This window comes from Adiantum capillus-veneris, chromosome 30, assembly GCF_014529385.1.
Source record: "Adiantum capillus-veneris isolate H3 chromosome 30, ASM1452938v2, whole genome shotgun sequence".
NCBI classification, from domain to species: domain Eukaryota; kingdom Viridiplantae; phylum Streptophyta; class Polypodiopsida; order Polypodiales; family Pteridaceae; genus Adiantum; species Adiantum capillus-veneris.
Window position 1 is genome coordinate 37751301 of NC_140960.1, and position 12980 is coordinate 37764280.

At 43.2% G+C, this 12980-nt stretch overlaps 1 protein-coding gene across 1 annotated transcript in view; it reads right to left on the minus strand.

The window, feature by feature from the left end:
- Positions 1 to 11910, minus strand: part of LOC147417817 (Pyridoxamine 5'-phosphate oxidase family protein) — a 46961-nt gene extending 35051 nt beyond the window's left edge. Inside the window, exons 1-4 of the mRNA XM_086507567.1 lie at positions 11675 to 11910; positions 11547 to 11596; positions 11416 to 11473; positions 11294 to 11326 (exon numbers count right to left, since the gene is read on the minus strand). Of these exons, the coding sequence (XP_086363693.1) occupies positions 11294 to 11326; positions 11416 to 11473; positions 11547 to 11596; positions 11675 to 11764 (231 nt within the window). The 5' untranslated portion in view covers positions 11765 to 11910. The remainder of the gene's footprint in view (positions 1 to 11293; positions 11327 to 11415; positions 11474 to 11546; positions 11597 to 11674) is intronic.
- Positions 11911 to 12980: the final 1070 nt, after the last annotated feature.

Consider the following 12980-nt stretch of genomic DNA (forward strand, 5'->3'; position numbering starts at 1 on the left):
GACAGAACAGATTGAAAAATATTGTTGTGGCCTACCCAAAGGATTGAGAAAGTACTGCACGAAGACCAAAGTCACTACTTTGACGCAGCTCATGGGGGTAGCAAACACTGGCAATGGTTTGCTCAAGGGAGAAGATTGTGAATTTAATACTAGCGTCAAGGAAGGGTCAGCCAAGAAAAATTCAGCGAAGAAGTACGTTCCCAATGAGGTTCCTAAAGGGACTCAGGAGCCAGCCAACGCAGGGAAAGGCAAAGCTACAGCTAAATCAGAAAAGGGACCAGCAAAGAAATGGAAAAGACGTTTTCCTCGCAAGTCAGAAGAGCAAAAGAAGGTCCTGAGGTCAGAGAACAAATGCTTCATCTATGAGCAGCCTGGCCACATTGCTTACAATTATCCTACAAGGAAAAGGCCAGCTGATTCTGAAGACAAGGAGGACAAGAAAGGAAAGAAGCCCATGACTGGTCTAGTGCCAGATATGGTGGGCGACAAGCCAAATTCAGATGCAAGTGAGCTTTGCAGAGCATGGAGAAAGGTCAGGGATCAAACAGTGCTTATCTTCTTTGATCCAGGTGCCAAAGCCAACTTCATTTCCCCAGAATTGGCTTCAAAGTTGGGCATCAGACCTGAAGAGATGGGGTATACAGCAGAGGCAAGTTTCGCATGTCCTGGCCCTACATAGGTTGTGACACCTATCATCGGAAAGTTGCGCCTACATATCCACTCCTATGTAGATGCTGAAGAATTTTACATCATGCCACTGAACGGATGTGATGTGTTGCTAGGTATTCCTTGGTTGTTTCGTGTACAGGGAATCATGGATGCCTACAACAAAAAGATCACTGTACAGAGCAGGGGAAAGACTCACATTTTGGATGTAAAGCTTAAAGGGGAGTCTATTCCGACTGTATCAGCTCTTGCTATTACTTCTGTAATGAAAAAGCATCTTTCTGCATACTTGGTTTTTGTACGTGAAGTGTCAGATTGTGATGAATCAAATTTATCTATGTTAGATAAAGAAAGGTCAATGTTTTTACAACAATATAGTGACTGTTTTTCCGATTCATTACCGTCTCAATTACTGCCAGAGAGACCCGAAGACCATGCGATAGATTTGGTACCAGGCAGTAGCCCACCAAATAAGCCTCGTACAGGGTTAGTGCGGCTCAGCAGAAAGAGATAATGAGCCAAGTACAGGAGCTATTAGAAAAGGGGCTAATTCAACCCAGTTCATCTCCATTCTGTTCTCCAGTGTTGTTGGTGCAAAAAAAGGATGGCTCATGGCGTATGTGCATCGACTATTGTGCACTGAACAAGAATACCATCAACAATAGGTTCCCTATACCTAGAATTGATGATATTCTGGACAAATTAGAAGGAGCAGCCATGTTTAGCAGGATAGATCTAAAGAGTGGGTACCATCAGATCCACATTAGATCAAAGGATGTGCACAAGACTGCTTTTAGAACAACGTTTGGCCTTTACGAATTTCTAGTGATTCCCTTTGGTCTCACAAATGCTCCTACTACGTTCAATAGGATGATGGACAGAATTTTCCGTCCACACCAGCAGTTTGTTGGTACATTCTTTGATGACATGATAGTCTACTCAAAGAATGAAGAGGAGCATAGGCATCACTTGGCCATTGTGTTCACAGAGCTATGCAGCCATAGGTTGCTCATCAATGCAAAGAAAAGTGAATTTTTTCTGGCAGAGATTCATTTTCTCGGACACATTGTCTCAAAGGATGGTGTCAGAATGGATCCTGCTAAAGTTGAAGCCATCAAGTCATGGCCAGATTTGAAGACGGTGCACGATGTCCGAAGCTTCTTGGGACAATGCTCCTATTACAGAAGGTTTATCCGAAATTTCGCTGAGATTGCTTCACCGTTACATGCTCTTCAAAAGAAGGCAGTTACCTTTAGATGGACACAGAAAGAGATTTCAGCTTTTAATCTCTTAAAGAAAAAAATGACTTCAGATCCAGTCATTGTGTTGCCAGATCTTAGGAAGCTATTTGTGGTCCAGTGCGACGCCTGCGGTAGTAGCATTGGTGCAGTGCTAATGCAAGATGGCAGGGTAGTAGCCTATGAGAGTAGAATCTTGCAAGGGCCAGAAAAGACTATGCAAGTCTATGAAAAAGAACTACAGGCCATGATTCATGCGCTTTTAAGTTGGAAACACTGCCTGCTAGGTGCAGATTTCGTTGTCCAAACGGATCACCAGACCTTGCGATACTTCTTAACACAGGCAAAGTTATATGAGAAGCATATGCGATGGGGAAATATCTTGTCCATGTTCCATTTTTAGATTGTGCATGTGGAAGGCAAGAAGAACGTTGTGGTTGATGCCTTGTCAAGGAAGCCACAAATTTCAGCTGTGTCAATTCCCTATCATCATGAATTTGATGATATGAGGGAACAGTATGCAAATGATGAAGATTTTGCAAGGGTCTTCGAGTAGCTAATGGATGGACAACGTCATGAACACTATCTTCTCAAAGATGGGTTCATGATGATGCATGGCAGATTGTGTCACAAAGCCATTGCGACGCAAAGTTATGGAAGAGAGTCATGTCCCACCGTATGCAGGGCATCGTGGTATCGATGCTACAGTTAAAGCGGTTGAGACATTCTTCTACTGGCCTACATTGAGAAGAGATGTGGATGCCTTTGTGCGAGAATGCCTAATATGCCAGAAGGTCAAGTTTGACAGGCAAAAGGCACTAGGGTTATTGCAACCACTACCTATTCCAGATAAACCATAGGAAAGTATTGCTATGGATTTTATCTTTGATCTTCGGAGAACGCAGACAGGAAACGATGGTATTTGGACCATCATTTGCAGATTCAGCAAACAGGCTCATTTTATTCCCGTCAGGAAGAAGATAAAGCCAGATTAGATGGCACGCTTGTTTATGAGCAATAGTTTCAAGTATCATGGCATGCCACAGTCGATTGTTAGCGACCATGATCCATGCATGACAAGTTTGTTATGGAGAGGCTTGTTTGAGAATATGGGCACAACACTCAAATTCTCTTCGTCGTTTCATCCTCAAACAGATGGGCAGTCAAAAGAGGCAAATTCTACTGTCCTAGATCTGCTGAAGTGTTAGGTGTCAGAGCATAAAGGAAAGTGGGGGCAGTATTTACCATTGGTGGAGTATGCATACAATAATACAGTGCATTCATCAACTGGCAAGGCACCTTTTGAGATAGTTGAAGGTGGCAAGAAAGTTCCTCCCATACTGCATACAAAGGACAAGATATTTGAAGCAGATAAGTATGTTCAGGACATGGATGAAATGTACAAGAAGGTCAAAGTGGCCTTAGAAAAGACTCAGGCAAAGCAAAAGAAAGCAGCTGATCGTAACCGTCGTGAAGTGGTATTTTCACTTGGTGATTGGGTGCTTCTGCGCCTTCGACAAGGCAAGGTTAAAGAAGATGAAGGGTAAGGAAAGATTGTTTCCAAAGCTCAGCATGCGTTACTATGGGCCTTTTCAAGTATGCCATATAATCAATGATGTTGCATATAGGCTGAAATTGCCTGAGAGTTGGAAGATTCACAATGCGTTTCATGTGAGTCTTCTCAGACCCTATGTGGGTGATGTGCCAAAAGATATACCAGCTGAAGATCAGCCGGAAGTCGAGGAACTTGACGAGATCTTGGTCCCGGAACAGATTTTGGCACATAAAGAAAGAAAAGTGAAAGGCAAGGTTGCTAGGCGTTACTTGGTAAAGTTCAGAAACTATCCACCAATGGATGCTAAGTGGATGGAAGAAGGTGAACTTGCAGAGTCACCAACTGTGTTATCACTTTACCTTGAAGCATTCGATTTGCAACCTACCTTGACCCCTTGAGTTTCAAAGCTACATGGATTGTCACTGTGACAATGGCTTCTGAAAGAAATGATGTACATGGTATTTAAAGTGAGCTCAAATGAAATACCTCTTACATGAATCTTAGAGATGTACAGATTGTCAGTTTGGCAATTGCTCTTATGGAATGTCCAAAACTTTGGTTAGTGCTATAGAAGTGAGTATTTCTTGTCAGTTTGTCAAGGATACAGTAATTGCTTCTATTAAAGGGTACATGTGTAACTGCATTCTTAAACTGTCGGTTTGGGTATGCTTGAAAGTGTTACTGGGCCCAACGTGTACTATAAGACAGTGGCAAAATACGTAGCTACCATTTTGTCATTGGAAAGTTACTGACTCAAAGCAATGCCACAGTGCGAAGCTACCACTACGTCATTGGGACAAGATTCACACACAGGCAATACATGTGTCGACAAGGTGTTGAATACATCACGGTTGACAATGAGCATGTATGTGTCGTACATGTGTCGACAGGTGTTGAATACATCAGTGTTGACTGTGAGCATGTACGACGTAGATGCAAACGAGGACGTTTGAGATTTCAAGAGGGGGGTATGTCACCACCGTGTGACTACTATCTATCCTTTTTGTTGATTTCTTTCTTATTATTTATTTACTCACTTTTTGGAAACACCCCTCGGGAAATCTAACTGCCCTGCATTGCATAGCTAGTGTGGAACTGTTCAGAGGGAGTCGAGGCCTGAGGGCAAGAGAGCACGAAGGTTGGACAAGGACTATGGTTAGCCAAAGGGGGGTCATTGACTAGCCAATGTGGAATCCTTTGCTACAAGAGCTACATTTCAGTTTTTGATGTGGCTACAGTGTACAAAGAGGGTCGGATGACCTAGAAAGATACAATGGCAGCATCTCCTAAAATTTAGGGAACTGCTATTTTGGGACCTGAAAATGTATTCGCGTCATTACCTCTGGAATGACAAGGGGAACATTTTATTACTCTGCCGCGAAGTCAACTTGGCAACCGGTCAGGATATTTTTAAGCGGCGAACCCAAAACGGGAAAATGCTTGTAAATGCGCCAAGTGGCACATTTCTGTGCACTTGCCTCCTCAAGGAAGAAGTGGCGCTGAATTTGAAGGGAGGAGGGCTCATTTGCAGCTTCTGTCACAGGTTGAGAGCTTCAATGGAGTGCTTGCTTACCTCTTATGTACAGTGTGGTGCCAGGAGTGATGCCCTACACACTACGCACTGCCCTCTCTCTTCCATATGGCAGTATGTTATGCCCCTCTAGTGGGCTTTTCAATTGACCAATGTACAGTTGTGTGGGTTCATGCGCGATTGCCGAGGCAAAAGCCTCTTGCACAGGTACTAGATTAGCTAGCGGCTAATACCCCGCAAGTACAGGTGAATTCGGAGAGGTTTCATGCCAGAAATCTCGTCCAATTCAAAGGGCAAGTAGCCCTACAGGTGTGGGAGCTCGAGGACTTGCTACGGATGCGACCGGCACGCGAAACGGAGCCCAAAACAGTAAATTACAGCCTGCTGTGTATTTTTGCAGGTTTAGGGTTTTGGCCCTAAACGGACCCTAATACCCCCAGGAGGTTCGAGGATGCAAGGGGACCGCTGTACAGGTGATCTCGTGCATTTTCGGGGCAGAAAACAGAGAATTCAGCGTGCTGCAGATTCTCACCAGGTTTTGGAAAGTGTCCGTATGCGTAGGGAAAGTCATCCAATGTGTGGGAATACTGACTGTGAAGGGTCCTAGTACAATTATGCTGCCGAAATCAGGCCAGAACAGTTGAAATTCAGCCAAGATTGTGCGGGGCAGCTTGTAGGGAACCACAGCTTTTATTCCCTCTGTTAAAGAATAAAGAAATACCGAAAGGGTACCTAATTTAAGGGCCAATCTGGTGTCGGTCTTCTCATACAGGTGCAATCTAGCAGCCTGTATCCCTTTCCCCTTTGTTGTGTCTTGAAAGTACAAGTAAAGTGGGCGACAAATTAAATGGGTGAAAGCAAATAAAGTTTAAGTCTAAGGTCTACCGCCCTTTTTGGATTGAACAGGCCGGTTTCAAACATTCAGTGGTTGGCACATCAAAATGCAACACAAATGCTCACTTATGCATGCTTACAAGACACAACGAACATCGCCGCTAAGCACTCCCCTGAGACAGATAACCTAAAAAGGTCCGAGCCATGAGCTCAGAGGACTGATACAACCGAACGTTGCTCCCCAAATCGTAGCCTACGTCGCTTGGAGGTTTCAAGCATACAACTAAACGCTCCCCAAACATCCCATCTACGTCATTCAAAGGTTTTTCAACGTACAATGAACGCTCCCCACACATCCTGTCTACATTCTTCAAAGGTTTTCAAGTATACAACGAAACGCTCCTCAAACATCCCGTCTGCGTCGTTCCAAGGTTCAGACAATACCAAACAACATTTCTCACTACTCCACTCGGAATTAAATCAACAAGCATTGAAACCAATATTAAAACCAAAGTCAAACAATTCAAATCAACACCAAGACATGTTTAAAACAGACACCATCCATTTCAAACAAATTGCAAGCAGTTTTTCTCAGACAAAGTTCAAAAGTACCTAAATACAAAACAAGAAGAAAATTCATTCAGGGATTTGTTAGGACAACCGAACTTTGAGGACGACTAGCTTGTCCTTCTGCATCAGAGTAATGGTACGGTTCTCGATCTCGTCATTCTTGTCGTGCCAAAGCGTGCCCAAAAGAACGTCGCAATTGCCTAGCTTCATGATGTGAAAATCCGCTTTTCCATGGTATCCCTATATAGTCACTAGAAGAGCCCGTGACTGGAAGAGAACCAATGAGGGATACAGTCTTTTGAGTTTGCCTTGTGGCTAACTCGACTTCAAGTTCTCCAGTAAACTAATACCTCCAAGCGACGTAGGCTACGAGCAGGGGAGCGTTTGGTTGTATCAGTCCTCTGAGCTCATGGCTTGGACCTTTTTAGGTTATCTGTCTCGAGGGAGTGCTTAGCGGCGATGTTCGTTGTGTCTTGTAAACATGCATATGTGAGCATTTGTGTTGCATTTTGATGTGTCAACCACTGATTATTCCTAATTGGGTAAGATTGTCTAGGTAATTTTAGTGCATCGAGGCACTCGTTCAAGATCAGTGCGGTCGGGTGTGATGGCTAATTTTGCTATGCCAGAATATCAAGAGCTCTGATCTGGAATGAAAAAGCTAATTGTCCCTCAGAATGACCCTCCGATATTTTTGAGCTAATTTTAGTTGTTTTTTAGTTATACAGAAATTGCGGATGATCACTCTTCTTTCAAGAAGGGGGGGTGTCACAAACTGCCGACGTGTCAAGCCACTGAAGACTTGAGCCAACCTGCAGATCTCGACCAAGGGGTCGGAAGAAGTTCTCACCAACTTACAGATCCTTGCCGAGTGGCCTAAGACATTAAAAGATGTTTTAAAAGTTATCTTGACTTATGGGACCCTGCCCGATGGGGCCCAAGTAACTAGGATTAAAATAAAGCAACACATATACACAAAAACATTGCACAGCCAACTGATGATGTGGCAGGTTTGTGGAGAAGATCCCGTAATTTGCGTTGACAAGCTGTATGGACGCTCGCGTTCTGTGTTGAGTGCTACGTTGCAGTTGTACGGATTTTCGAACTTTGTGCTGGCAACGCAGCCTTTGGGTCAGATGATTTTGGATCAGAAGCTTTTGGGGTTAATGCTTTTCATGTAAACTGCTTATAGAGGGCCAAGGGCCTTTAAATATGTGCAGGGGGCTCACACTCTGACACGTTCCCGCGTGGAAGTACAGAGCACGAGTACCGGCATTGTGCTAAGTTCAAGCAATATAAAGAAATAGCGAAAGGGACGCTAGGATTTGGGGCTAGTGCTCTCTTGGGATGGAACTCTTCCACTCGTCTCGTGTATCATGCACTTTCTTTCTCCTCGTCGGCTAGATCTTTAAGGTCTCTGGGGATAGTTTCCTACGACGTTAAAACTCTCTTCTTCTTCTTCTTCTTCTCTCTCTCTTTCTCTCTCAGTACTAAAAGTTGTCTCGCCTATTCTTTTCTGTTGGCACGTAGTGCCCTCCCATTATAGTGGTATCAGAGCTCCAATTGTGCGCGTTTCTCAAAGCATACCGGTCCTACCTAGAACAGACAGCACCATGGCATTTCTGGATTTGACAGAGTATCTGCAGTTTCTCCTCAACGAGCTTCGGGCATTCTTTCACAGCATCTCCAATAGAATCTCCCGATGCTGGAGCGTTTCCAACAGTTTCTGAATTACATGTTACCCCCTTTGATGCCTTAGGTGGTACCCCGTCCTCCGGCACCAGAAAGTGCGAGAGCCTCTAACCGACAATCTTCTCGATTGTCTGTTTCGATCGGGGGAGTCTTCAGGAATATGGTGCAGCGGTCTGACCTTGATCCAGTGCAACCGCCTTTGCCACCAGTGAAGCCACCACCTCCCCCACGACCACCTCCACTTGGAGCCCGTATGGATATCCTTATTATCCGTACCCGAGGTACGCGCCCAATTAGTTGAAGGATTTCAAAGATGGTGGCATGACAATAAAATTTTTCACCTTTTGTGGGGTGAAAGATCGAAAGAGAACGTTGTAGTTTGTACAGTAATTTGACAACAACTATGCTTTGGGGAACTATACAAAAGAATTTAAGATTTCTGCACAGCAGTGGGATTTCTTAAAGATGATTTCTTTAACATAATGCTATGCAGTGGTGGAGTTCAATCGCGACACAACCACATGCTCCAAGGACATGGCAAGCTTTCAAGACAATTTTTGCACGCAGTTATATGACTTCTTTCTTTGAAGTCCAGATCTTTTCGGAATGGGGCAACTTGAAAATGCTTGCCACCGAGACCATGGACGATAGAAAGCAACGGTTTCTCGACATCTATCTTCCGGTGTCTTTCTTTAAGTTCATTCCCTTGGAGGGCCAGTGCAAACGATACACCATTGGATTACCATCACCGTTATAGGACTATTGTTTGTCCAAGCAAGTATCAACCATGCAAGAGCTTATGGACCTTCCCGCGACTGGTGGATTGCCATCACCGTTATAGAAGTATTGTTTGTTCAAGCAAGTATCAATCATGCAAGAGCTTATGGACCTTGCAGCAGTCGGCTACAAACTGATGAAAGGAAAGCTAGAGCTTACTATAGAAGCAACTCCGGCCAATTACGAGAACTTCAAGCAACAACGAACAAATCCTTGGGAGTCTCATGAAACGCAGCCTCAAAGGCCTCATTTGACACGTCGTCAACAAGAAACCGTGTTACAAGACTGCTGATGCTTTGAATGTTTTCAAATAGGGCATACGTTCAATACATGTCCTCAAAGAGCCTCGACTTTTCAAAGAAACCTTCCGCTCCGATAGTAGAAAGATCCCTCAAGCACATGGACTTGGATTATGATTCACAAGGACTCAAAATTGAAACCAAGTTAGCTACAAGACAGAATCACAACGTGGTCCCACTAATTGACCATGGAAAGGCAGACTTCCACATTATGAAGTTAGGCAATTGCGACACTCTTTTGGGCATGCCTTGGCACAACAAGAATGATGCGACCATCCAGATCCAGAACCATACCATCACATTGATGCAGAAAGACAAATTCGTCGTCTTGAAAGTTTGACTGACAAAGACAAACACTGAATAAATTTCTTTGTATTTAGGTTCTTTCAGAACTCTTTTAAAAATCTGTTTGAAATAGAATTAATCTAAATTGAACTTGTTTCGGTGCCGATTTGGGATTGCTTCATTTTGGTTTTGATGCTGGTTTCAATACTTTTGAAAAAAAATTGGATACTCATTGCTCTAGCTTTCCTAGGGGAGGAGCATTCAAGACGAAATGGTGCTTTACTCTTGGCTCGGGCTTTCCTAGGAGGAGTATTGGAAAGAAAATTGGTTGCGGTCTAAAAAACATTTATTTGTACTCTTGGAACCTCCAAGTGATGCAAATTGCGGTCTAGGGAGCGTTTGGTTGTAAAAGGCCTCTATATCTCATGGCCTGGATCTTTTTAGGTCATTTACCAGAGGAGTCATGAGGGAGTCGTTGACTATCTTATGGCCCAGACCTTCGTAGTTATTTGCGGGAGGAGTGTTCATCGGCGGATGTATGTTCCTATGTTATGTAACATGCATCTGTAATCAGTTGTGTTGTATTGTGGCGTGACGATCACTGAATATTCCTAATCGGGTGAGATTGCATGGGTATGTAACTTTAGTGCATCGAGACACCCGTTGCAAATCAACGCGGTCTAGGTGTGATGGCTAATTTTGCTACGCCAAAATATCAAGAGCTCCGATATGGAATAAGAAAATTGAATGACCCTCAGGGTTGACCCTCGAAATGACCCTCGGATCTTTTTTATCTAACTTGAGTTGTTTTGCAAATATAATTACCGATGACTACTCTTCTTTCAAGAAGGTGGGATGTCACAAATTGCTGAAGTGGCCCTCATGTATTCATAAGACTCATCTAGCTAGAGAATTCGTTGGGTCATCAGCCTCTTGACACCCCAGCTGGCACCATTGTATCCTCGCTAGCTTTGTTTGGGGTACCTCACTGACCCTTTGCCTCTTCTCTCTCTATTCAATTGTCTCACCTCTCCATGCTATACATCTGGCAACACATTTATACAAGCAAACGAACTTTGCATAATACACCTTCTATGGCTTCTGCAAAGCTTTGAATTGACAAAACCGCTCCTTCCCATCATCTTCTCTCTCTATTCCATTGTCTCACCTCTCCATGTTGTTATACATCTGGCAACACATTTATACAAGCAAACGAACTTTGCATAATACACCTTCTATGGCTTCTGCAAAGCTTTGAATTGACAAAACCGCTCCTTCCCATCATCTTTCCAAGAAACCCATGAATGGACCAAATTTCAATCAACGCAGCTAACAATCTTTTCTACCAAGCTATGCTAAAAGCATTACCCACCAAACATGAGTATCCAAATAAATGTTCCCATCATTCATGTCGCCATGGATTCTCCTTGACTCTCCAAACAACAAAAAGCTTGCGAAAGCATCCATTAACCATCCGTACAAAAAGCAGAAAATGAGCCTTTGGATGCCATGTCCTGTAACGTAAGTATCCCTACTATGATAGGCAGATATACGTGTGATACATGTGTGTTGTCCACATGATACACACACAACGCATATCTTAAGTTTGTGGGATACAAGTGCTCTGACAATTATAATGGCAATCCTCCCATACTCTGATCTGTCACTCTAATTACGGCAAGCAACGTACATGCACACATCTCCTTGTATTGTCAGTCCCAAATCACCCAAATCTCACTTTTGTGTTGCACTTTGATTACTACCTTTGTTGAAGCTTTACTCTTTCCAAGTAGCGGGGTTGAAACCTTACTAAGCTAAATTAAACTTTGTAGAGCGTGGAGTTTACCTCTCCTCTTGGATTATGTAGTATTTCCTCAATCTGAGCCAGAGATAAAAGCAAAGAAGAGTGTCAGTGGAGTAGCATTTTCTGATACGTGTTTCCACATTCACCAACAAAACACAAAGAACCTTGTCACTTCGACAGTCCGTGGTGAACTGGAGTATGTTGAATTCTTCCACAAAACCCCTGCAAATGAAGGGTAGCATGATCACATCCTTTTGCACTCGCACAAAGCAAAACAATGGTAGTGAAAAAGCACCTGAAAACAACGGTTCGGTTTGCAGGCCTGCCATCTCTCCGTACGGTTGCCTTGCAAGCGCAAAAATGGCAAGATGAACAGAGAGAAACAAGACACGAAACTGCTACTGCATACAGAAGCTTCCTTACCAGCTGAAAATAAGAGGAATGCTTAAGATGAGCATTAGATTGTAAGGAGGAGGTTAGGAGCTGCCTCCAGAGAGCAGCCCTCTCCACCATCTTTAGAGCGCCTACTGCATGGCGCCACTCGGCGATGTCCTCCCGTTGTATACTCAAATGCACTTGTCTAGCTATATCTATATACAAGAGAACAGCGAAAGCTACACTTGGCACTCTTCCACCAGCTTGAAGTTTGGCAAAGACAGTTGCTTCAAACTAGTGTAGAGAAAAGTTCAGTTCAAATCACATTTATGAAGTAAAGCACTAGCCAATATGCTCCAATGGAACCTGTATTTTGTGTCAAAAATTGATCCCAAAGTGCATATATACATATCAATCATTCAAACTTTCAAGAATGGAAATTTAGAGGTCAAGATATGTCTATAATAATAATGACAAGGAAAAAGGGTGCCAATATAGTCTTGCATTCCATACTCATATGTCGTGCCCATCAAAAAGAAAAAGAAAAACCCAACATACGCATGATGGAGAGGTGGCACCGTCTTCACCTTGATATTATAAATTGTAGGGAAGGTGCCCTTCCCCTGCACGCATGCTCAAGGCCTTCGGTATTAGAGGGTCACTTTCCTTTTGAATTTGCAATGCATTGGGAGGAATTTATTACCTTCAAATTTTCACAAATAGTGGCATCATGATGATTCTCCTGCAAAATGGTACTTCTCATGAGCACCCACGAGTGTGGCAGGTACGTAACTCGTACTTAAGAGCCATTTTTCATCCTCATTTCATCCTCCTCTATGATGATAATTCCAGAAAGTCCTATGTGACCTGTTTTGTCATCACTTCCAGCATATACATTGTATCTATTCATACGATCATCATGGTCTTTGTGAGTTCTTTGATCATTATCCTTGTGGCTAAGATCTCTTTATAGACATCTTCTCTATCATGGTATCTTCTTCTTTCGTACCTTCTCACATGTCCATCATGTATTCCGTTATCTCCATCACCGTGTCGATCATTTCTACTGTGTCGGTCATAGTCCTACGCTGCTCCTACTACATGAGTTATATTTTATCATTACTCTCGTGGCTTTGATCCCTTCTATATTCATCTTCTTTGTCATGGTCTCTTCGTTTGTTATACCTTCTCTCATGTCGATCATGTCTACCACAGTCTTCACCATCGTGTCGATCATATATATTGTGATCTCCATCATCGTCTCTTATACAATTTCATTGTATCTATCCGCATGACTATCATGCTTTGTGATTGTAGCAACTTTACAAAAAAAAAGCCAATTTCCCGAGAATTG